General features: G+C 40.7%; 2 protein-coding genes across 8 annotated transcripts in view; one reads left to right on the top strand and one right to left on the bottom strand.

The window, feature by feature from the left end:
- Window positions 1–24,636, bottom strand: part of HADHB (hydroxyacyl-CoA dehydrogenase trifunctional multienzyme complex subunit beta) — a 41,030-nt gene extending 16,394 nt beyond the window's left edge. The window contains exons 1-7 of one of the 7 annotated variants that reach the window (XM_053588193.1): window positions 24,498–24,636; window positions 18,406–18,569; window positions 16,217–16,291; window positions 16,023–16,084; window positions 11,631–11,730; window positions 9,766–9,810; window positions 4,817–4,916 (exon numbers count right to left, since the gene is read on the bottom strand). In XM_053588193.1, coding sequence (XP_053444168.1) covers window positions 4,817–4,916; window positions 9,766–9,810; window positions 11,631–11,730; window positions 16,023–16,084; window positions 16,217–16,233 — 324 coding nt within the window. In that variant the 5' untranslated portion in view covers window positions 16,234–16,291; window positions 18,406–18,569; window positions 24,498–24,636. Of the gene's footprint in view, window positions 1–4,816; window positions 4,917–9,765; window positions 9,811–11,630; window positions 11,731–16,022; window positions 16,085–16,216; window positions 16,292–18,405; window positions 18,570–24,440 lie in introns of all 7 variants that reach the window. The other 6 variants (XM_053588189.1, XM_053588192.1, XM_053588187.1 and 3 more) reach the window with 6 other exon arrangements.
- Window positions 24,637–24,872: 236 nt separating this feature from the next.
- The window catches only part of HADHA (hydroxyacyl-CoA dehydrogenase trifunctional multienzyme complex subunit alpha), a 49,462-nt gene continuing 47,715 nt past the window's right edge, over window positions 24,873–26,619 (top strand). The window contains exon 1 of the mRNA XM_053588195.1: window positions 24,873–24,963. Within this exon, the coding sequence (XP_053444170.1) occupies window positions 24,897–24,963 (67 nt within the window). The 5' untranslated portion in view covers window positions 24,873–24,896. The remainder of the gene's footprint in view (window positions 24,964–26,619) is intronic.

Here is a 26,619-nt window from a genome sequence, read left to right as displayed (position 1 = left end):
TTAGCCAGATATTGTGGTGGATGCCTGTAGTCCCAATTGCACGGGAAGCCAAGAGGTATCAAGAGGATCACTTGAGCCCAGGAGTGTGAGGTTGCTCTGAGCTAGGCTGACGCCATGGCACTCTACCTGGGGTATATTTACGCTAATCTATAGAAATAGGAATGTGTTAAAAAGAAAAAAAAAAAAAAGACATATTATGATGGCACAGTAAATGTCAAACATGACAATGAAATGAGACCATTTATAATTCTTATCACATTAGGGAAATTATGCTTCAAAAAAAAAACAATCAATAACTGATTCCATTTTTGTTTATGTAAATAATTAATGCATAGGTACAATTATAAAATACTTATTTTTATAATATTAAAATTTCACTTAAAAAATACAGCTTCCTTGAGGTGGGAAGATTGCTGGAGGCCAGGAGTTCCGGACTAGCCTGAGCAACAAAAAGTAAAGAAAATAGCTGGATATAGAAGCACATGCCTATAGTCCCAGCTACTTGAAAAGCTGAGGCAGGAGGATCACGTGAACCCAGGAGTTCATGGCTGCAGTGAACTATGATGCTGCCACTGCACTCTAGCCCAGGTGACAGGGAGAGACTATCTCAAAAAATAAATAAAAAACAATGACGCTTTCACACCCCACTATACACACCCACACACTATTTATTATGAAATTCTGGATCCCACTGTGGGGAATTCATTTTTAATGATCTTTTTCTGAAACTATTTAATTATCCTCAGCATACAAACTCTCCTAAAATTTGGTAAGATGTTTCCAAAATCTAGATTAGAGATTCAATGCTTCTTAACTGATTTTTACTTTTATACTATTGATATTTACCCTAATCTATAGAAATAGGAATGTGTTACAGTAGTGTACATGCAGCATGGCCTGATTCTGGTCTTTCCAGGCAGGCCTGATACTACGTGCCCAATTTACTTTGCTGAAAACTACCACCTGCACGTCACACTCTCAATGTAAATGGATCCAAAAGGAAGAAAGAGGAGAGTCTTCAGGGGGTAGGAGAGAACAGCTCTGCAGTGGGGCAAGTGTAAAGGGAACTCACGTCATAATGCCTCCTGATCCTCATGAGGGCCTTTCCAACATGTGTTGCCCTTGGCCTTAGATGACTCTGGAGACTGAAATAGCTTTAAATGCAGATGCCTGCTAGTGAACCTACTGAACAGCTCTCAAGGCACGAGGGAAAAGGAAGATACCTCTTAGTTAAGCTGGAGAGCAGGGAAATATGCTGAGCCCTTTCAATTCAGGTTCATGGACACGTAAGAAATCTTTTAGAATTTCATGTTAATATTATTAATACAGACAATAGGTCCAAATGAAATTCTTTAGCTGGTCATTATGTTAGCTTTTAGTCTAAAATATAACATTAAAGTGACATTCATATGACATCTCCTCAACTCAACCTTTCCCTGCAGCCACTGAAAAAATAACCTGAAACACCACATAACTGGCATTAGTAGAGGGCAGGGAGAGGGAAATCTTCTTCACATCAATGGATAGCTGACATTCTCAAACGAATGTAAAATTTCCAGGAGAAAATTCAGGAAAAAAGATTATGATTTTAGTTTTAGGAAAGAACTTAAGTATAGAAAAAACTGAAGGGCAGCACCTATGGCTCAGTGAGTAGGGTGCTGGCCCCATATATGGAAGGTGGTGGGTTCAAATCCAGCCCCGGCCAAACAGCAGAAACAACAACAACAACAAAACAGCCAGGTGTTGTGGCGGGCACCTGTAGTCCCAGCTACTCAGGAGGCTGAGGCAAGAGAATCACCTAAGCCCAGGAGCTGAAGGTTGCTGTGAGTTGTGATGCTACAGCACTCTACTGAGGGCGATAAAGTGAGACTCTGTCTCTTAAAAAAAAGAAAAAATTGAAACAAATTTAACATCTATTTTTAAGTGCTCTTATAGAAGCCACTTGGTTACCCTCAAAATATAAAACTTGAAAATGTATTATGAACAGCTTAATGTACTCAGGAAATTGTCACAGTTGATACATTTGGAAATGTGAAGGTCCAAAAAAGTTTCAAGAGGGGAAAAAAAATCTCTTTCTCTTCTTAATTCTTTTCTGCCCCCTACAACATACAGTAGTTTTCAGTCATGCTGGGCCTTCCACAGTTGTAGCATTTCCTGACTGGTACAAAGGCAGAGAGGAACAAATACCTTCACAGTCCTGCTCATTTGCCCTGGCTGACGGCAATGGAAGTTATTACCCTCACAACTACACCTAACACAAAAATATGGCATCCGTGGACCAGAAGTAAGGAAAATGCTTAGCACACTAACGTGTGCTTTGGTGCCAAGTTTACCAAACTAATCACCTTCAAATCGAAACAAAGCCCAGAAGATGTGTTTAGATTCTTCACTGTCAAATGCCTGCAGGACATGTCACAGAAAGTTCCAAGGCCTGGGATATCTAGGTTGCCAAATAAACACTACATGGAAGTATGCCAAGTAGGGTAAAAGTAAACCTTTGTGAAATAGTTTGAAAAAAAAAGACACGGAACTGCCTTCGTTGAACAGGAACAAATGAATAAGCCAATCTGTTCAACAGGAACAATCTGTTCAACAGGAACAAATGAATAAGCAAGGCTGCGTCCAACTAATATAAACCAAGTTTTGAATTAGCTCTTCGCAAAATGTTGGAATTTTTAATTAATCAGAAGCCAGGCTATCTAACATTCCTAAAAGAAACATCAGCACATTTTGCCATGATCTCAAGTTTCTTTTTTTTTTTTGTAGAGACAGAGTTTCACTTTATGGCCCACGGTAGAGTGCCGTGGCCTCACACAGCTCACAGCAACCTCCACCAACTCCTGGGCTTAAGCGATTATCTTGCCTCAGCCTCCCGAGTAGCTGGGACTACAGGTGCCCGCCACAATGCCCGGCTATTTTTTGGTTGCAGTTTGGCCGGGGCCGGGTTTGAACCCGCCACCCTCGGTATATAGGGCCGGCGCCTTACCGACTGAGCCACAGGCGCCGCCCGATCTCAAGTTTCTTAACATTAGAGACAATTTCCTAAACCAGTTCACATAACTGATATTATTTATAATAAAGTATGAATATATACTAACATAGAATATGCCATTTATTTTATGGCATAATTCTTTTTTTTCTTAGGATATAAAAACATAAGTTTATTTTATATTAAAGAAAGGCAAGAGAGTGAGGGGAACAGATAAGAAAGAGCAGGCTCGGCGCCTGTGGCTCATGCAGCTAAGGTGCCAGCCACCTGTGCTGGAGGATTCAAATCCAGCCTGGGCTCGCCAAACAACAATGACGGCTGCAACCAAAAAATAGCCAGGCATTGTGGCGGGCGCCTATAGTCCTAGCTACTTGGGAGGCGGAGGAAGGAGAATCGCTTGAGCCTAGGAGCTGGAGGTTGCTGTGAGCTAAGATGTCACGGCACTCTACCCAGGATGACAGCTTGAGGCTCAGGCTCAAAAAAAAAAAAAAAAAAGAAGAAGAAAGAACGAGCAGAGTACAACATAATTCTTTTAAATAGGATCGGGCATCGGGCCTGTAGCTCAAGCGGCTAAGGCACCAGCCACATACACCAGAGATGGCAGGTTCAAATCCAGCCCGGACCCGCCAAACAACAATGCCAACTACAACCAAAAAAAAAAAAGCCGAGTGTTATACTGGGCGCCTGTAGACCCAGCTACTTGGGAGGCTAAGACAAGGGAATGGCTTAAGCCCAGGAATTGGAGGTTGCTCTGAGCTGTAATGCCATAGCACTCTACCCAGGGCAACAGCTTGAGGCTCTATCTCGAAAAAAAAAAAAAAATTATTTTAAATATTAAGTAATACTTATTATTCAAGTTGTAAAATTGCCTTTTAGGTCAAATGTAACTTTACCTAATATATTTTAAAGGCTTTTATAAAATAAACTCTATTAATTGACATTCAAATTGATTCTTCTATCAAAGAGCTAATCTCTAAATAATATAAAATAATATTAATAAAAATAATAATATAATCAGCTTTATGTGAGGGTGCAAACAACACGGCTACAATATTTGCATATATTAGATAGAGTCTATCTTATAGCTGTGAACTCTCAATACTGCTTAATACCATTGGGATGAAGTTTCAACACCTGAATTTGGAAACAGACACATTTAAACCATAGTAGCATCAAGGCATCTGAAGTAGTTCCAATACACAAGAAGGTATTTAGAGAAAGAAACAGTTTTTTTCCCCTACTCCATCTCTTAGAAACAAAGAAACTAACTTGTCCTAGAAGCTTCTTACTTGATTTCCACATTGGCAAAATTTTGGTTATATTCCTACTCCTAAACCAAATGTGTCAAGCACTAAGGGAACTGGGTAACATGACTACTTAAGATCTTTTTATTTGGGCTGCAGTGAGTGGTATGGGGTCAACCACCATAATCACTGAGAAGATAACTCTTCAGTGTACAAAATACTTTTCCCACTGGCATTGGTGGTATAGTAGTGAGCATAGCTGCTCTCCAAAATACTCTTTTTCCATATTAAAAAGCCTGGGAAGACAATGAAAACCAATGATAAATATTATGGATTCTTTTGATACATGTGTATAGAGACTATGGCAAATGTATATATACATGTGTATATAGACTAGATGATATTCCTATTCCACTAAACATATATGTATTAAATGCTTAGAATATTCATGACAATTAATAGTGTTGGAAAATTAGTCGGTAACACTGTTTCAATCATGACTCTTGCCATTATTAAATATGCATACTTTTATTTGATAATAAAGTTGTTTAAAAAAATAATAATAATATAAAATTTTACTCACCTCTCTAGCTATGTTGCTTGTTTTTACTTCTTGAATAACTGTGCCAAAGATGATATAATCAACAATTTCCTTTGGGACACTGGTCTGCTGCAACAGCCCCCTGGAAGCAGAAATCCAAGCAAAGAAACATTTCATACATCATGGTAGTGTCAGAGAGCATCATATAAAAACATTACATTTCTTTAAAAAGGTTATTCTTGGGCGGCGCCTGTGGCTCAGTCGGTAAGGCGCCAGCCCCATATACCGAGGGTGGCGGGTTCAAACCCGGCCCCGGCCAAACTGCAACCAAAAAATAGCCAGGCGTTGTGGCGGGCGCCTGTAGTCCCAGCTACTCGGGAGGCTGAGGCAAGAGAATCGCTTAAGCCCAGGAGTTGGAGGTTGCTGTGAGCTGTGTGAGGCCACGGCACTCTACCAAGGGCCATAAAGTGAAACTCTGTCTCTACAAAAAAAAAAAAAAAAAAAGGTTATTCTTGAATTTAAAAGGGCAGGAATTGGATCTTTCTTTTCATTTGGCATCTTATCAAAGAAGAAAAAATGAAAGAGTGATTTAATAAAAAGTTAACACTTGGCTTGGTGCCTGTAGCACAGTGGTTATGGCGCCAGCCACATACACCAAGGGTAGCGCGTTTGATCCCGGCCTGGGCCAGCTAAACAACTGCCACAAAAAAATAGCCAGGCACAGTGGCATTATGTCACCCTCAGTAGAATGCCATGGCGTCACAGCTCACAATAACCTCACTCAAACTCTTGGGCTTAAGTGATTTTCTTGCCTCAGCCTCCCAGGTAGCTGGGACTACAGGTGCCCGACAACACCCAGCCATTTTTGGTTGCAGTTGTCATTGTCATTTAGCTGGCCTGGGCCGGGTTCCAACCTGGCTCCCTTGGTGTATGTGGTTGGCACCGTAACCACTGTGCTACGGGTGCGGAGCCCCAGACTTGGTTTCTTTTTTTTTTTTTTTTTGTTAAGACAGGGTCCCACCCTATGCCCCTGAGCAGAGTGCAGTGGGCGTGGTAGCTCACCACAACCTCAGACTCGGGCTGCGGGCACCCCGCTGCCTCAGCCTCCGGAAGTCACTGGGATTACAGGCGCCCGGCTGGGTTTTTCCATTTTTTTCACAAGTCGGGGTCTCACTGTTGCTCAGGCGAGTCTCGAACTCCTGAGGCTCAAGCGATTCTCCCTCCTCAGCCTCCCACAGTGCTGGGATTACAGGCGTGAGCCACCGCGCCCAGCCAGACTTGGTTTCTAATTGCCATTCACCATTAAAGAGACAAGAGGTGCTTTTCAAAAAGACTGCTACCAGGTCTGAGGCAAAGTGTGAAGTGAATGTCATTCATCTTTTCTGTACTAAAAGGAAGGAAGTACTCAAAAAGTACTCATAAATAGGACATATAAAAACCAAGAACATCACTGTACATGTTTGTCAAAACTCATCAGACTATACACTTGAAATCTGTACATTTTATTGAAGGCAAATTAGACCTCAAAAATAATATTATACTAAAAAACAAGAGACATATGAGCCAATTTGAAGGCACTCCCACACATAAAATGTGGGATAATCTAAGCTTCTAAACAAATAATGACTAAACTTAGCTATAACACAATAAATAAATAAAAATCCACAAATCCCAATCAATTAAAACAAGGAAAGTTGTTCTTAATAAAAAAAAGTCACCCAATAAATGTAGAAGGAATAATAGATTAGAAACATCATAAATATGTAATCTCTAATGCAATAAGTCAGGCAAAAATTATCAATGGATGCTAAAAACCACTTGGTAAAAGGTTCTTTAGAAGTTGGGCTCAATGGCCTATAATTCTAGCATTTGAGGAGGCCAAGGCAGGAGAATCACTTGAACCTAGGAGTCTGAGACCAGCCTATGCAATAGCAAGACTCCATCTCTACAAAAAATAGAAAACTAGCTGGGCTTGGTGGTGTGTGCCTACAGTCCCAGTTACTCAAGAGGCTGAGGCATGAGGATTATTTGAGACCAGGAGTTTGAAGCAATAGTGAGCTATGATGACATACCGTACTCTATCACCTGCAGCAGAGTGAAACTCTGCCTCAAAAAGGAAATGGTTGCTGGGGAACAAGATCTTTTCATGGCACTACCATATCACTTTACAGATTATTTACTAATTGTAAAAGGTAAAGTTTACCTTTACAATCAAAAGATCTGTCAGTCTGACACCATGATCAACTTAATCTCTAGTTCACAGGAAATTCAGAGGTGAAGTAATTTAAATATTACCATAAAGAAACATCTAGAATGTGGGACATTCTTTAGGACAATTGGTCTGAACTTTTCAAAAAGTCAATGTCATGGGGGAAGAGGGGAAAAAGAAAATTAAACTCAAGAGACATTAAAAAACTATTTTGGCCTGGAGCAGTGGCTCACACCTGTAATCCCATCACTCTGGGAGGCTGACGCGGGTGATTGCCTGAGCTCACAGGTTCGAGACCAGCCTGAGCCAGAGCAAGAACACATCTTGAAAAATAGCCGGGTGTTGTGGCAGGTGCCTGTAGTCCCAGCTATTTGGGGGGCTGAGACAAGAGAATCGCTTGAGCCTAAGAGTTTGAGGTTGCTATAACACCAAGGCACTCTACTGAGGGCAACAAAATGACACTCTGTCTAAAAAAAAAAAAAAAAAAAAATTAAGACACATTCTTGGAACCACTGTGAGGATCTATAATATAAACTAGGTATTAGAAGTTATCATGGAATCATTGTTAAGTATGGTAATAATATTGTGGTTAGTAATACCTCCTCATTTGTAGGAGATAAATGCTGAATTGTTAATATTTGGGGTTGAAGTGTCATGATATTTGCTGCTATCAAATGGTCCAAACCAAATAAATACAGCAAATATGACAAAATCTAACAATTATTAAATATAAATGGAGGATAATTAGGTATTTACTGTGTTATTATTTCAATCTGGTTATACAGTGGACATTTTTCATAATAAAAAGCTAAAGAAAAACTTGTAAACTTCCAGCCTGGGATCATGATAGTAACTTTCTCAGACACAGAGAAACAAGCCAGCTTTGGTGAAAGCATAATTTTGATTTTTGACAAGCTGAGCTTGAGGTATCTATATGTAAGAGTACAAAACCAGCGAGGCCTTATGATGGGCACCGTAGTCCCAGCTGCTTGGGAAGTTGAGGCAAGAAGATCATTTGAGCCCAAGAGTTTGAGGTTGTGGTGAGCTATAATGATGCTACAGCACTCAACCGAGGGCAACAAAGTGAGACTCTGTCTCAAAAAATAAATAAATAGAGTCCTTAAAAAAAAAATAAAAAAAAGGAAGAAGGAGGAGGAAGGACAAAGAAGGAAGAAGAAGAAGAGATTCTTTTGTTTGTTTGTTTCATTTTTTTTTTTTTTTGCAGTTTTTGGCCAGGGCTGGGTTTGAACCCACCACCTCCTGCATATGGGGCCAGTGCCCTACTCCGTTGAGCCACAGGCGCTGTACTCATTTTTTAAATAGAAAGGAATCAATCAGGAGAAAGGAAAATCACAAAGGCATAATAGTAAGAAATCAGTGGAAGAGTGTTGAGCATGACTTACAGGGTCAAATGCTACAGAGTGCAAAGAGAGAGAGCCCTGAGAAAAGACTGGTTCATTTAGCAATCACAAAGTCCTTATTAAGAGAAGATTCTGCAGTATGGCTACTGTAAAGCAATGGGAATGGAAACAATTATCATGGGATTAGGGGGAGGAAATGGATAGGAAGGAAAGAGAAGCCACTGCTACTTTCACTCAAACTTGAAGTCTGGCAGGAAGAGAAAAAAGAACCAGGCTAGAATAAGCAGAAAGGTAAACTGAAGAGTTTCTCCAAACTAGGAACAAACTGTGGCTGGTTGAAGACACAAAGGCAAAATGTCAATGAAAAATGAATGAGATAATACCTTACATGTTATTTCCGCCCTAGAAACAGCAATATATTTAATGACTCTCACCAAATTAATCACATCTAATTTTACGTTTTTATGTGGTTTGCACATGAATTTTCAGGTCTCTCTCTAGGTAGATACATACATCATCTGTTCAGCTATCCTTATATAGTAATTAAGATCCTATCTAAGACAATCATCAAATACATTCATTGTGTTTTGGCTGATCAGTCTAGTCCTGAGGCTAGCTCAATAAAGAAGATTAAAGATTATGAGTAGGTATGGTGGCTCACACCTGTAAGCCTAGCACTTTGTGAGGCCAAGTCAAGGGATTGCTTGAGGCCAGTAGTTCAAGACCCCTATCTCTGTAAAAAACAGAGAAATTAGCCAAGGTGGTAGCATGCCCTGAGGTGGAAGATCAAATAAGCCCAGGAGTTTGAGGATACAATGAGCTATGATGCAGCCGCACACTACCCTGAGCAACAGAGCAAGACCCTGCCTCAAAAAAGAAAAGAGAAAATAAAGAATATTGTCTTGTCAAGCCACTATTAAGCCTACAAAATAAAGACTGCTGACATCCACGAGTTTCTTAACTTTGTATAGCACAGATGGCTAAAATGAAGAATAAATTAATCTTGTACAGCTAATCAGCATTTTTTCCTATCACACAAAAGTTAATATAGCCTAGATAGGAACATTCTATTAAACACATCATCTTAAGTGTAAAAAAAAACTGGAGAGGGTAGCGCCTGTGGCTCAGTCGGTAAGGTGCCAGCCCCATATACCAAGGGTGGCGGGTTCAAACCCAGCCCCGGCCAAACTGCAACCAAAAAATAGCCGGGCGTTGTGGCGGGCGCCTGTAGTCCCAGCTACTCAGGAGGCTGAGGCAAGAGAATCACTTAAGCCCAGGAGTTGGAGGTTGCTGTGAGCTGTGTGAGGCCACGGCACTCTACCGAGGGCCATAAAGTGAGACTCTGTCTCTACAAAAAAAAAAAAAACTGGAGAGTGTGCCTTTAATGAAATAAGAACTAAAATGAAACTACATTTACTTACGTTAGAGCTGCTCTAGCCAAATCATGTGGCATCAGGTCTTTGTACCTGGGGAAAGAAAACACATAATTTAAACCAAAACCCTAGAGCTCTGATGAAAAAGAAATTTTTATTCTATTTGAAATACAGATCATCTAACATATGCTGCTATAAATGCACTTACTTTTCCTATCCAAAGAAGTCCATCGTTTCAAGTGAAGAAATTGTGTGATTTTGTAAAAATCTGGCAAACTTTAATTCCCGCTTAGCTTGCTAACGTAACAATTTCTTACTGCTCAGCATGCCATATGCTATATGTATTTTTAAAGTTAAACCCTACCTTTTGAGGTCTCTTTTTTTAAAAAATTGTGTTTTGGGGCTTGGTGCCTGTAGCTCAATGGTTAGGGCACCAGCCATATATACCTGGGCTGGTGGGTTCGAACCCACCCCAGGCCTGCTAAACAACAATGACAACTACAACAAAAAAAAAGATGGGTGTTGTGGCAGGCACCTATAGCCCCAGCAACTCTGGAGGCTGAGGCAAGAGAATCGCTTAAGCCCAAGAGTTTGAGGTTGCTGTGAGCTGTGATGTCATGGCACTCTACGAGGGCAACATAGTGAGACTCTGCCTCAAAAGAAAAAAAAAAAGAAAAAGAAACATGTGCTGTTTGCATATCTTTCACAAATGATGACATATTATACACAATGTTCTGCATCTTGTTTTTTACACTTAACATACCTTCAAGATCTTAGATCTTCCATTTTAGTATGCAAAAATAGGTCTCATTATTTTTAACAGGTGCCCAACATTCTCCAGCACTTTTGGTTGGTGACTGACTGCCTGTTGAAAATATGAATATCGGGCGGCGCCTGTGGCTCAGTCAGTAAGGTGCCGGCCCCATATACCGAGGGTGGCGGGTTCAAACCCGGCCCCGACCAAACTGCAACAAAAAAATAGCCAGGTGTTGTGGCGGGTGCCTGTAGTTCCAGCTACTCGGAAGGCTGAGGCAAGAGAATCGCTTAGGCCCAGGAGTTGGAGGTTGCTGTGAGCTGTGTGAGGCCACGGCACTCTACCAAGGGCCATAAAGTGAGACTCTGTCTCTACAGAAAAAAAAAAGAAAATATGAATATCAATGTGCGATGGCTCAAGCAACTTGATAGAGTGAGGCAAAAGGAGTTTACACTGGCCTGGGCAACATAGTAAGACCCAATCTCTTCAAAAACACAAGCACACAAACACACACACACATATATATGCACATATCTGAATATATACAAATTAAACATTACAACAATCTAAATAGAATAGAGTAACATAAACCTGGTTACCAAAGTCCATTGTCAACTTTAGATAGACTAACCCACACTTGGGGACAGAAAGCAGGAAAGGTCAAGGAGAAGAGTAGTTTGATCCTGGGGTCTTTGAGGTTGGTCTAGCATCATTCTGGTCCCACATACTTGGGATTGTACTGTGCCAGGGTTTTGAACCAGCCCTGTCAACTCCAATTCTAATAATTCCAGTGGATTGCACAGACTTCAGAATGCTCAGAACTCACATCGCCAGCACTCAAATTTCTAAGAAAGCATAGAAACAAAATACTTGTCTTCCAACAGAGACATTGGAAGCAAGCTACCTACCTAGACTTACCCTAGGCTTTCAAAATAGGGCTGTTTGAAGCCAAAACTACATGAGGCCTGTCCATGAGGAAGATAAAAAACGAACTTTGCCGTATTATTTCACCACTGGCTTGATTTATTCTATATTAATTTCATGGAAATGCTATCCATATATTTGTCCACCAATATTACCTATTCAGTTACATGTACAAAGACAACTTTTGAAAGTATTTTAAAAAGAGGAATAAATAATATGATCATTTCATACTTACGAAGTGCCTGACAGCAAAAATGGAGTCCGGACACCGTCCACCACCACTATATTCCTTACATTGGGTTTGGCTAAGGTTTTCTTTGATTTCGTCTGGCCAGCTTTAAGATAAAGTTCAAAGAACTACTAACTAAAACATACAAAGTCAGATGATGTTTTTGTATTTTAAAAATAGTCTAAGAAGAATTACATCATTCAATGAAAACCCGAGTTTGCTGTTTATTAAACCATTTCAATATTTTAAAAAGGCTGAGAAATTGACTAGCATTCATAAGTTTCCAAATAATATGTAAGTCAAACAAAGTTTATACCTACTGACAAGGATAATTTTGCCATTAACAAAACTGGTCAGTAATCTGTGTTGTCATCTAATTAGTGATAAACTGTGCCAGTCAGACTCTCTCTAAGCAAAAAAGCATGGAAAGAAATACCAATTAGTTGAAGCTGAAAAGATGCCATGAAAAAAACCAGGATGATGGTAAACTGAAGTCACCCCTAAGCCAGAATTTATAAACCATAAGTGAGTAAAGAAGCCAGCAAGAAGGGTGAAGAAGGATAGGGAGAAACAGGAAAGCCAGGAAAGGAACAAAACGCACGACTTAAGAAAAAGACAAAGTAGCTACAGCTGCTTGCTTGGCTCCTAACGCGGTCCCAGTTGGAGTGCACACAAACCCTCTCATCCTTGAGAGTCACTCACGTAGCTTTGTGGTTCCCTATACTGAAAGGGCAGAAAAGAAGGTGGCCTGAGCAACACAGCAAGACCTGGGCTATGGAGAATTGAGAGAGAACAGTGTCTGACATCAAAAGCAGGAGAGTCTCAAGGAGAACAAGATGCTCAAGGAGAATAAGGATGGAAAATAGGTCACTGAATTTGAAGATTTGCAAATTGTTTGTGACTGACCTTGGACAGAATAGAGCGATGAGAGGAAAAGGCAGAAGACCCACTATCATGTCACTCCGCTTTTTAAGAACTGACAATAAGTTCTTTTAATATACTTCTAGATAAAAATTAAAATTCTTTTTATTTATTTATTTGCAGTTTTTGGCCAGAGGTCAGGTTTGAACCAGCCACCTCTGGTATATGGGGTCAGGGCCCTACTCCTTTAAGCCACAGGCGCTGCCCAAAATTAAAATTCTTAACTCTTCTAACAAATTGCCTGCTTACTTGGTTCCACCTTAAATAGCCAGAAGTATTCTCCACTACTCCCCTAAAGACCGGGGGGCTTGCTGTTTATGTAACAAAATGAGAAGGTACCCATCCCTTATAGCCAAGTTCACACCAACCTCCTTGCGTTTACTCATGTATCCTCCCATCTGTGTGGCCCCTTTTTGTCCATCTAATTCTTATCTATCTCTTGGACCTGGTTCACATTCCATCCTTTAGTAAATCCTTTCCTGAAAATTATAGTTACCTGTAGTTCCTGCCTCTGAACTTCTATGACAACCTCTAGGGCAAAAATGGGCCATTCCAAACAATTTAACATATTACAAAGAAATTAAACAAGCCACTTTTGAAAAATATTTGTTCTTCATTACATCCTGAACAGTTAACCCAGGACTCTCATTCTGTTTCATGTGGACAATGGCTGCTAACTACATCAAAACTTTCTCAAGGGCAGATAATACAGCTTCACTTTACTCCACAGTGCTATGGGTACACAGCAGCAATAAGTTATAAAAATCTGAACTGGGAATTAAAACATCTGGGTTCCAGGCTCTTCTGGAACAAACTTTTTTCATTTGCAAATTACAGAAGCCACAGTAGATGACCTCAAAGGCTCCTACCAACTCCAAAAACTAGGATTTACTAGCTGACTACATATATCCTATATCCTCTACATACAACTGAAAGCAAAGAAGATAAAAGATGTATCATGTATTATACAACTATAATATACACGTGTGTATACAGAGATAGATATCAATACACAGATATAACCATCAAGTCATTAAAAATTCCCATCACACACATTTCCAGTCTATCAAATGACTAAAAATACCAAATCCTGTACCCTTCTATTTTATTTCCTTCATTCTGACAGCTATGTCAAGCAGAGATATTCACTTGAACTCCAAGAGGGATCAGTTTCAAAATTACTGCCACCTAAAACCTGCTCAGCACAGGCACATGCCTGCTCCTTCCACTCAGATCAGCTGGTCACATTCTTCTATCTTATAACATGCCGTCCTGCACTACCATCATCATCAGTGTTAACCAAAGTTACTTATAGGGCACTATGTTAGTCACTGAGGACACAGAAAAACTAAAGACTCACGAGGGCTTGTAATATCTTTGTAAGAGACAGAAATATTAAGAATAGCTACAGAGCAGCATAAAGAATAGTCTAAATGCCAGATAAATGCTTTCCCCTGTTGGTATTCAGAATGACCTTCTCCCACTTGGCGAGGATCGTGTCTATTTGTGTGACTTTGCAAACCAAAGATGTAGGTGACAATTAGAATTAGGGAAAAGGTGAAATAAGACAGAAAGAAGTTATCTTTTGAGGGCTAATAGAAATCTATATTTTAGGCAGTGCCCGTAGCTCAGTGGGTAGGGCGCTGGCCATGTACACCAAGGATAGCGGGTTCGAACCTGGCTTAGGCCAGCTAAAATCAACAATGACAATTGCAACCAAAAAATAGCCGGATGTTGTGGCAGGCACCTGTGGTCCCACCTACTTGGGAGGCTGAGGCCTGAGAATAGCTTAAGCCCAAGAGTTTGAGGTTGCTGTAAGCTGTGACACCACGGCATTCTACCGAGGGTGATAGAATGAGAGTCTGTCTCAAAAAAAAAAAGAAATCTATATTCTAGTTAGAATTTAGAGGGCACAGGAAATACATTTGTTACATGAAACTTCTCTAGTTGGGATTAGTCAACAGACCTCTGAGAATATACTATATGTAAAATAATATAAAAATATCATCTTGAGGCGGCGCCTGTGGCTCAGCGGGTAGGGCGCCGGTCCCATATGCCGGAGGTGGCGGGTTCAAACCCAGCCCCGGCCAAAAAAAAAAAAAAAAAAAAAAAAAAAAAAAATATCATCTTGATTTAAACATTGAGTTAATAGTTTTCAAAGTGCTTTGAGGTATCTTCACAACTATGAAATACATGAGGCTGACAAGACTGGAATTATTATAAATTTCTTTTTGATTTTTTTTTCTTTTTTTTTGTTGCAGTTTGGCTGGGGCCAGGTTCGAACCCACCACCCTCGGTATTTGGGGCCGGCACTCTACCCACTGAGCCACAGTTGCCACCTATAAATTTCTTTGTTTGTTTTTTTTTTTTTTGAGACAGAGCCTCAAGCTGTCCCCCTGAGTAGAGTGCTATGGCATCATAGCTCACAGCAACCTCCAACTCCTGGGCTCAAGCAATTCTACTGGCTCCATCTCCCAAGTAACTAGGACTACAGGCACCCGTCACAACACCCAGCTATTTTTTGGTTATAGCCATCATTGTTATTTGGCGGGCCCAGGCTGGATTTGAACCCGCCAGCTCAGGTGTATGTGGCTGGCACCTTAGACACTTGAGCCACAGGCACCAAGCCTAAATTTCTTTTTTAAAATGAAGAAACTAATAAAGCACAGGAAAGAAAAGTGTCCAGTTCCAGCCCATAGTACCCAGAAAGGACTAGAAGAGAATACAGGTTTTCTGAATCCTGGAAGATACTTTTTCATTTATTATACAAATAGAAATACTAATAAAACCAAAACTAGAGGCATAAGTACAAAACAATACAAAACGTAGGCAAGGAGAAAAATGTTAAGCAATTTATCAGGGTGTTTTTGGCACTGATCATTAAAGACAATTACCTACAGCAGATTCTGCAGTAAGAAAGCCTAATTCACTGGGTTTACCGAGGGCCTAAATGACCACATAAAATCAACAAATTTCCTTATCCTTTTATTTCATATTGACTAAATAACCTTTTATTAACTAGCTCCCCAATCACCTCTATTTCAGGAATGGGTCCTCATATATGAGATAAAAAGATATTCATCAGCAGAGAAGCATATCACTAACCACAAAGTTTTAAAAGTTAACTTTTGGTTCTACAAAGCCTCAAGAGCTTTTGTTTGCTAATCATCTCTAGAACTGACAGCCAGAGGGTAAACATGCTGACTAGCACGGTTTCTGGAACTTACATGACTCCATCAATTTCAAATCCCAGAAAGCAGTCTCCTCAATCCCAATCCTAAATAATGTAATATCATTATGGATTGGCCCTATAATTTTTAAATTTGAAGGCAACAGTAATGATCATGTTGCTTATAAAAGAGGGGAGGACTAGCAAAATTGTTTTGGTTTTTATCCAGAATTCACAAAATGTAGATCTTTTTTACAACGTTTAAATCAGAAATGTTTATTTTATAAATTATTAACAAACTCCCATACCTGGGGCAGCTCGAAGCTGGGAGGAACAGCTCAGACCTCTTACAGCTAGAAGACAAAACAACCTATTTACAAAAAGCAATACCATTCAATGTCTGATAAGATGCTTATTAATCCTCAATGAATCCCCAACAATAAAAAAAAAAAGATGCTTATTAATCCAAATTAATCTTAACAAAGAAAAAAATTAAACTTACGAAATCTGAGGGTCCATTTTGATGCATTAGGAACATTTTTTAAAGTGTAAGTCAGGATAGTAGTCATTCTGAAATCTAAAAAGAGAACAAAAATATATCCTGGTTTAGTTGAACAAATTGTAGCTTATATTGTAGTCTATGAATTCTGATAATTTCGTTCATGGGTACTATAAAATTTAATCTAGTATCAACTGTCTTTATTCTAGTAATATTATAATAGCTGTACCGACACAGCTTTCCCATTGTGCCAACCACTATTCCAACCATTAACCATCTAATCCTCACAATCATCTATGAAGTAGGCATGATTATTACACTTTATGAGAGATGAGGAAACTGCAATATAAAGGGAGTGAGTTGTCCAAAGACCCATAGCTACTGAGTGGCAGAGCTGGGATTTGAACCCAGGTAGTCTAGCTCAGAGTTTGTGCTCTTTTTCTTTAGTGCCAAAGTAGACACTGCTAGGCATGATCATGAAACTACCAGGGTAAATTTCATGATTTTGAAGCTTGTATTGGGAGTATGTAGAAGGCTTCACGGAACATTTGCGTTTGAAAGAAATACATACAAAAGTATTTAGAGATGGTGAACTCTCACATCAGCAACTTACTCTCAACTTCCACTAGAAAATAACTTTGTAGGACTGCACTTCCAGCTTTTTTTCTTTCTTCTTCTTCTTTTTTTTTTTTTTTAGACAGAGTGTCACTATGTCACCCTCAGTAGAGTGCCGGGTGTCACAGCTCACAGCAACCTTAAACTCTTGGGCTTAAGCAATTCTCCTGCTTCAGCCTCCAGAGTAGCTTGGACTACAGGTGCCCACCACAATGCCTGGCTATTTTTTGTTGCAGTTGTCATTGTTGTTTAGCTAGCCTAGGCAGGGTTCGAACCCGCCAGACTTGGTGTATGTGGCTGGCATGGTAACCACTGTGCTACGGGTGCCAAGCACACTTTCACCTTTTTTCTATGTTTGATACTATAATTTTTCAAATAATTAAAAAAAAACAAAACTTTTGAGGACACATAAAAACCCCATGTATTAAAAAATATTTAAAACAAATTAACTATCTCCCCCACATCAAAAAAGACTAATTTCCTAACAATGAGTTTCTACATATCACTAAGAAAAAAAAAACAAAAAACAGCAGACAAATAGGATATGAACAGACAGCTCACAGAAAAGGAAATACAAATGGCTCCTAAGTATATGGAGAGATGTTCAGAAGAAGTTCAAATTAAAACTACACAGATCAAATTAGTGAAGACTCAAAGGTTTGATATACACTGTGTCAGTAAGAGTACAAATATGCAGACACTCTCAGACTCTGCTGCCAACACTGTAAATCAGTACAATCCCTCTGGAGGGCAATTGGCTAATCATCTGTCAAAACTGCAATTATACCTAAATTTTAATCCAGCAATTCCACTTCAATGAATTTATTTCATGGATATTACTTATGCACAGGAGATATGGCTACATTGTCACTATAAAAGCAAAAGATTAGGATGACCAACAAACAGAGAAATGGTTAAGTAAACCATTCTATAGCAACCTAGTGAAATAACATGCAGCTGTAAAAGACAAGGAAGTGACATGTATTAATATGGGACCGTTTATAAGCGAATTTTTTTTTTTTTTAGAAAAGGCATACAAATTTATCTAATGTGTATCCATGGAGGAGAATCAGTGATTATTCCTCTAAGTTATATTATTACATGAAGATGGCAAGGTGCAAAATAGTGTGTACAGCATGCTATCATTCGTGCTAATGATAAGGAAAAATAATATTTACATTTCCTGTATCAGTGTAAAATATCCCCTGGAAATATAAAAAAGATGTCAAAAATAACTGTTAGCTAGAAGGAAAGGTATTGAATAACCAGGAACAGGAGTAAAATGAAGACATATCATAGTATATCTCTTATAATTTCTTAATTTTGAAACATGTTTTAATTTACCCACACATACACAAAAAACCCAATAACCAAAGAACTCACTAAATTTGCCAATGAACGCTTTGGTAGCCATCCTCCAAACTGGCCCCCAATAATCTCCTCTTGGCATTCACACTCTTAAAAAGTTGCCTACACCCTGTAGCACATTTGGTGTATAAACAAAAGAGTATATCAGAAGTGATGGTATAAAAGATACTCTAATTTCTGATTTGGTATCCCTCTCTCAGATCACTCACTCTGAAGAAGCCAGCTGGCATGTCTTGAGCAGCCTTGTGAAGAGATTCACAGTGAGGAACTGATGTGTCCAGCCAACAGCTCTGTGAGTGAGCCTTGAGGAGAATCCTTTAGTGTGAGGAACTGACATGTCCAGCCAACAGCCATGTGAGCTTGGAAGAGAATCCTTTAGTGCAGACAAACTTTCAGATGACTCCCACCCTAGCCAACGTTCTAACTGCAATCTCACAAGAAACTCTTAACAGAACAACCCAGATTCCTGACCCTCAGAACTACATGAGATTATATGTATTGTTTTAAACTGCTACATTTGGGGGTAATTAGTAATACAGCAATAGATCACACAAAAGTCTTAAGGTTTAACATTTCTCAGGTTTTTACAGGCTAAAAGGAGAAAGCCCTATGGCTTCCAACGAGAAAAAAAACACATGTTCCAAACATGGATTAGAAAGAGATGGAAGAGGGCGATGTCTGTGGCTCAGTGAGTAGGGCGCCGGCCCCATATACCAAAAGTGGTGGGTTCAAATCAGAACCCCGGCCAAGGTGCAACAAAAAATAGCTGGGCATTGTGGTAGGTGCCTGTAGTCCCAGCTACTTGGGAGGCTAAGGCAAGAGGATCGCCTAAACCCAGGAGTTGGAGGTTGCTGTGAGCTGTGACACCACAACAAATTACAGAGGGCGACAAAGACTCTGTCTCAAAAAAAAAAAAAAAGAAAGAAATGGAAGAGTCTGAACTTCAGCTCACCAGCCTAGCGATACTTAAGGAACTCTGATCAGGAAAACACAAAGAGGTCCCTGATATGGGCATCATCATTTCTAGAATTACTTGTAATGCCACAAGGATTAAGGATCTGGGATACAAATTTCCTTAAGGAAAGTTTATCCTGAAATAAAATTCATGAAAATAGACGAGAAAGGGCGGCGCCTGTGGCTCAGTCGGTGGGGCGCCGGCCCCATATACCGAGGGTGGTGGGTTCAAGCCTGGCCCCGGCCAAACTGCAACCAAAAAATAGCCGGGCGTTGTGGCGGGCGCCTGTAGTCCTAGCTACTTGGGAGGCTGGGGCAGGAGAATGGCTTAGGCCCAGGAGTTGGAGGTCGCTGTGAGCTGTGTGAGGCCACAGCACTCTACCGAGGGCCATAAAGTGAGGCTCTGTCTCTACAAAAAAAAAAAAAAAGAAAAGAAAATAGACAAGAAAATGGGGAAAAACAAAAAGAGGGATCTTGCCCTAACAGGTACCAAAACTTTCCAAAAAGCATCAGTAATTAAAACAGAGCAGTTCACAGGAATAAATGAAACTGGTCAACAGAACAGGATGTAGCAAGTTTAGAAGTATACCCAGGTACATGAGAATTTATCATATAACATGAGAGAAAGATGAATTATTCAGTAAATTTACTGAGAAAATAGCTAAACACTTAGAAAAAAATTTTAGGTTCCTAGCTCATGCCATAAGTACAAAGAAATGCTAGATAGACTAAGATATATATATATATACACACACATATATATATTTTTTAACTATAAAAACACTAGAAGAAAATACCAGAGAATATTTTTTTTCAAGCCCATCCGCATTTATGTTCAATAATATCCTCAGTGGGCTGGCACTATCTGCATAGAGGTCGGTAGCTTTATGCACTTCTCAGGGCATCTGGCCTCGGGACTCCAGCTCCTAGACAGAGCCTCAAACCTGAGCCAGAAAGGCTATAGGCTGCCCGTGGGCACTCACTCAGCTTTCCCAGCTTACGAAGTCCAAGGGCAGCATATCCACCAACCTCCATGAATAAATATCCAGGTGATTAAGGCTCTGCAAATTGCCAAGCCGCAGGTGAAGCTCCTGCTGGGTACTCACCGACCAGCAGACCAACTTAAGATACGTAGGAGAAAGGAACCCCAGCCCCAGAGAGGCTCTCTCAAAGTTCAAAGGGGCCCAGGAAACTCCCCAGTGAAGCAGCTGCTATACCAGCCAGCCACTTCTCAGTAGCTACAGACCCTGGCCGGGAGGAGAATATCTTTTATAAATTAAATGGGGAAGGGATTCCAATATATGGCACAAAACCAAGAACCCATAACAGGATACAATACATACAAAGCAAAAGTTACTAAAATCAGGCTTGGCGCCTATAGATCAAGTGGCTAAGGCGCCAGCCACATACACCAGAGCTGGCGGGTTCAAATCCAGCCTGGGCCCACCAAACAACAATGATAACTACAACCAAAAAATAGCTGGGCGTTGTCGTGGGTGCCTGTAGTCCCAGCTACTTGGGAGGCTGAGGCAAGAGAATCGCTTAAGCCCAGGAGTTGGAGGTTGCTGTAAGCTGTGATGCCAGGGCACTCTATCCAGGGCCACAGCTTGAGGCTCTGTCTAAAAAAAAAAAAAAAATCTAAAATCAAGTTAAAAAAGCAAATAATAGATTCAGAGAAAATATTCGTAACTTGTAAAACTAGAACGGAATCTGTGGTTTTTATTCTAATATCCACTTCACCCCATTATGTAGTTGCCTTACTTGGTTTATACGGGATTGAATCTAGTCCAACTCCAGAGTTTAAACCAATGAGAATAATCTCATTCTCTTTGCCAAGACCATTGATTCATATAGCCAAGGCTTAAAACAACATTGTAAGTATTATCTTGTTGACTGGTATTTATTTAGGGATGGATCAGTCACTCTAACATCCAAGTCTTCTGTCTAGAATTCTTGAACACAATCTTTTCTTCCAGGGCTTGGCATAGCCACAGGAAGTCCTGGAGTTATAAACATACTAATAACATATGATTTGCACTTACAAACAGAGGTAAAAGGCTCCTTCCTGATAACATGATCAAAGGCAAAAATAAGAAAATGAGCAATTCAGATAAGAAATTAAAATGTTGGCAGCGCCTGTGGCTCAGTGGGAAGGGCGCCAGTCCCATATACCGAGGGTGGCGGGTTCGAACCCAGCCCCAGCCAAACTGCAACAAAAAAATAGCCAGGAATTGTGGCAGGTGCCTGTGGTCCCAGCTACTCGGGAGGCTGAGGCAAGAGACTCCCCTAAGCCCAGGAGCTGGAGGTTCCTGTGAGTTGTGAAGCCATGGCACTCTACCAAGGGCAACATAGTGAGACTGTCTCTAAAAAAAAAAAAATAAAAAAAGGAAATTAAAAAGTCAAATAAACAAAAAATGGTCAATCTCATTAGAAATATATTTTTATTAGAAAAATCAAAGTGAGATATTATTTTGGGGTTATCAGATTGGCAAAAATTTTATTTATTTATTTCCAAACCATTCACACAGCAAAAATTTTAAATATGGTTAATTGGCTTGATGCCTATAGTTCAGCAGCTAGGGCACCAGCCACATACACTGAAGCTAGTGGGTTTGAATACAGCCTAGGCCTGCCAAACAACAATGACAACTACAAAAAACAACAACAACAACAAAAAAAAAAGTAGGAAGGGGGCGGCGCCTGTGGCTCAGTGAGTAGGGCACCAGCCCCATATACGGAGGGTGGCCGGTTCAAACCCTGCCCCGGCCAAATTGCAACAACAAAAAACAGCTGGGCGTTGTTGCGGGCACCTGTAGTCCCAGCTACTGGGGAGGATGAGGCAAGAGAATCGCCTAAGCCCAGGAGTTGGAGGTTGCTGTGAGCTATGTGACGCCACAGCCCTCTACTGAGGGCAATAAAGTGAGACTCTGTCTCTACAAAAAAAAAAAAAAAAAAAAAAGTAGGAAGGCATCTATAGTCCCAGCTACTCGGAAGGCTGAGGCAAGAGAATTGCTTAAGCCCAAGAGTTTGAGGTTGCTGTGAGCTGTGACACAACAGCACTCTACCCAGGGCCACAGCTTGAGACTCTGTCTCAAAAAGAGATAAATAAATGAAGTTAATATATAATACTGGTAAGAACAGATGTAACTAAATAGGTGCTTCCAGATACTAGTTGATAGAAGTATAAATTGCTAAGGCCTTTTTAGGTTGCCACTTTGTAGTTATCAAAATTTGAATTGTGAATTTTTTTTTTTTTTGAGACAGGAAATCTCTGCTACCCAGGATAACCTAGCAAAGTGGTATCATTGTGGCTCATTGCATCCTCAAACTCCTGAGTTCAAGGGATCCTCCTGCCTCAGCCTCCTGAATAGCTGGAACTACAAAGCACATGCCACCATTACTGGCTAATTTTTCTTTCTTTTTTTTTTTTTTTTTGGCCGGGGCTGGGTTTGAACCCGCCACCTTCGGCATATGGGACCGGCACCCTACCGGCTGAGCCACAGGTGCCGCTACTGGCTAATTTTTCATAGAGACAGAATCTTACTATGTTGTTCAGGCTGGTCTTGAACTCCTGGTCTCAAACAATCGTCCTGTCTTGGCTTCCCAAAGTGCTAGGATTACAGGCCATGAGCCAGTGTGCCTGGCCTGAATTGTGAATTTTAGAGTTCAATAATTCCTTTTATTGGCCTCTATAGAAATAATCAAGCATGTACAGCACATACAGGTTTCTAGCTTAGAGAATTAAGATGTGCACTATAATATTGTTTATGTTTGTGGAAAACTAAAACGAATCTAAATCCAAATCATGGTAAAATAAACTATAGTACAAATATACCATGGAGAACTATTTGGAAGTTTGGGAAGAAAGATGCCAAAATGCTATTTGGCAGAAAAATGAAACATGACAATATACATGCACATCCTGTTGTCAAAAAATGTCCACGGTATATTAAATGAGAAAGCAAGTGGCAGAACATACAATATGTGCAGCAAGACCCCATTTTACGACAGAAGAAGAGAGACAGAAAATATAGGAAGTCCATAAAGCTATGGAAGGGATAAGGAGGGGCTTTTGTTTTATATTCTTTTGTTTTCTTTAATATTTTTATAATGAACATTTTACTTTTTATGTACTGTATAATTCCAATTTTACTTAAACTTATAGACACAGTCACCCCTGGTATCCATGGGGGAGGACTGGCATGGGTCCTGAATGCTCAAGGCCCTTGTATAACGTGGTATGGTATATGCATACAACCTATGCACACACATTAGCCGCTATACTTTAAATGATCTCTAGATTACTTATAATAGTAATACAATGGAAATGCTGTATAAACAGTTGTTATACTGTTTTGTTCAGGGAATAATGATGAGAAAAAATGTCTGTACGCGTTCAATACAGACTAAACCATCCTAGGCCTATCTTTTTCTTTTTTTGAGACAAAGAGTCTCACTCCTTCGCCCTAGGTAGAGTGTCATGGCGTCATAGCTCACAGCAACGTCAAACTCTTGAGCTCAACCATTCTTCCTGCCTCAGCTTCCCAAGTAGCTAGAACTTCATTTCAGTCTCAATTTCTCTACCCCTTCTTGTTTCCTTTCTTGCAGAACCGTCGATTTGGTGAGTAGTTAGGCTCAGACTTATTTCTGAATCCTGGGTCCGTCACAGGACCAGAAAATTTTATCTCTCCAAGCTTCCTAAACTTCATCTAGAAAATGCAAATAATAACAATACTATTGGGATCATGAGAACTAAACGAAAAGATGTTAAAGGTGCCCAGAGCACAGCAGGCCCTCAATGAGATTTCCTTTTGAGATCAATCACTTTATTCCAGGACTGAAGCCCATCCTTTTCAGCACAAAACTCATTGTCATGCAATGCAGAAATCTTGACTAGAAGTCAGTAGGCTTAGGCTCATCCTATTTCTACCACCTGTGGTCACGAGTAAAATCATTCACTGTGATTCACCGGTTTCAATTTCTTCACCAAAAAAGTGAAGGTGAATGGCCAGATGTTCGCCAGGTCCCTTCTGGATTAGAAAATCTCCTGGGACACTGGGTCACCAACGCTGTCTCATCTCCTCTTACAGTCGAGCCTCGAAAGGTCACTCGACCGAGTCCCACCCTTTACTACCGAAATCGGCATAAACCCGTGGCGCCGTTCTGAATCTCTCTAGCCGCTGACTTGGCTACAGGCAAAACGGGTCAAATTAGCAACACACACTCCAACACAGCCCAGCGTTTGAGTCCAACACACACACAAACAGTTCGTTAACTTGCGGTGACATACTCAGACACAGCCGACACCACTGCGGGAAGAGCCAAGCAAAAAGACGAGATCACGCACCGTTTCACCTTAGCTCACGTCCGCACTCGCACCCACTCCGGGAAAGGTTCAGCCTCAAGGGCCAAGACTCTACTAAATCCAGAGCCGGGTCCTGCCTAGCAAGGACCCCTCTCCCCACCCAGGAGTAAAGGAGGCCTCGCGGGCTGCCTGCCGGCCGCCTGACGGAAAACCCGGCACTCCACCTCCTCCTCTGTGGGTCTCGGATCCGGCGGAGGACGCGTCCTTTCGGCCTCTTTAGCGAGAGCGAAGGTCAGGGTTAAAAGACCTGCAGCCACTTGGCGTCTGGATTTTAGTCAGGCAGTACGTTGGGCGCCTGGCCAGCCAGCCTGCGGGAAGAAAAGTCCTCCACTTGGCAGCCGGGCTAGAAGCGCTTTACACTTTCGTCCTCTCCAGCTCATCATGGTGGCCTCCCGCGCAATGGGCAGCCTCAGCCGCTTCACTGCCTTCAGGATCCTCCAGTCCCGAGGTGAGGCCTAGCCAAGGGCACCCCACAACTCCGGGCAGAACTCCTGAGGGCATTGGCCTGGCCCTGGAGTGGCGTCCCTCCTAACCGCAGCCTGCCCACCCCCACCCGAGGACCCAGCCCTCGGGAGGAATACTGCCCCGGTACCCTGTTTCCTGTGTCCTTGTGAAGGGACTGTCACCCCCTCTCACGACTCCGAGGCTTGCGGCGATTTCAGACTCCGTAACCCTTAACGTGTCTGAGTTCCTTACCATCCAGTCTGGCGCCCGTCCTCAGGTCTCACGCCCCTCTTATTTTCTTCATTGATGGTCTTGGAATTGTCCCTACTAGATAGGGAGTTCCTGGATCGGGATCCATCCTGTCGCATCGTTGTGGCTCCTCAGCACCTTGCTTGCAACTGGAGCTATCTTAAAAGCTTCTTGGATGCAATTAGCCAGACTTGCATCTCTCTCCTTGCTCCTTTCCCTCAAAGCATTTTTGTACTTACTACCACATTTCAGTAGGGTACTCAACTCTTGGGGTTCCTGTTATTCCTTTATGAACGCATCGTGTATTGAATTTCAGTGGTTCTGCAACTTTCTGGAAGATATATGTTTAAAATACACGTATACCTTATCTTAAGGAATAAAATGTTAGCGCACTTAAAGAGCTATTTGTAATCTTGTTTCTGACAATTTCCAGTCAGCCTGTATTAGCTATATTATTTTTTCCTTTCAAGCTGGCAGTGAAAGGGTTAAAGTGGGTGGTTGTAGAAATTGTAGCATTTTCCTCCCATCCTGAATCTGTAAGGTCAAATGTGACTAACCTTTTATTGCATGTTGTGCTTAATTTCGGTTAATTAGAAACTTTTAATTTAATTTGTGATATAAATTACCTCCCTTTCCTTCTCCCCAACCACTAGCGTAGTATCCTTTTTTTTTTTTTTAGACTATTTGTTAAATCTCCCTTTATTGTATGGCGATGAGTTGAATGATTGAATCTTTTTCTGCTTTCTTTTTTCAAATGGGATTGTTGCATGAATAGTAATATAACCACATTATAGAAAATTGAAACATGAAGATTTAGGGAAGGGATTAAGGGAAACAAAGTACTCATTCTTACTACTCATATGCTTACTGTTAGCCATTGGTTATATTTACTTATAGTTTCTTTTTCCTCCCTATTTTCCACATTTGTGTTTTAACACTTGAAAAGTCAAATGTATATTTTTTCTTCTTGGTAGAAATGAGGTCTCACTATGTTGCCCAGGCTGGTCTTTGAACTCCCGCTTTTATCTCCTAAAGTACTGTGATTACAGACTGAGCTGCTGTGCCTGGCTTCAAATGTATATTTTTTAATTTGGCCATTGTGGATTGGCAGCTGCTGTAACTCTGAAGTAGTAGTCAGGTCACATGGTTTGTAGTCACTAACCAGCTGTGTGACCTATTCTAAATGGACTTTATTTTCCTCACCTATAAAGTGAATGAATGAAACTATGGATTTTTCTTTAACATGCGAAGTAGCGTGACAGAGCTTAAAGTTTGGAGTCTGACTTCTGGATTTGAATCTGACTTTTCCTTCTTTTACCCTGTGGCAATTAGTTTCTGAGTCTGTTTTCTCATTTGTAAAATGGAAAATAATACTACCTAATGAGTTACTTCAGATATAGAGCAGTTTTTC

Source organism: Nycticebus coucang, chromosome 4 (assembly GCF_027406575.1).
Source record: "Nycticebus coucang isolate mNycCou1 chromosome 4, mNycCou1.pri, whole genome shotgun sequence".
Classification (NCBI taxonomy): domain Eukaryota; kingdom Metazoa; phylum Chordata; class Mammalia; order Primates; family Lorisidae; genus Nycticebus; species Nycticebus coucang.
This window is presented reverse-complemented; position numbering and strand designations above follow the sequence as displayed.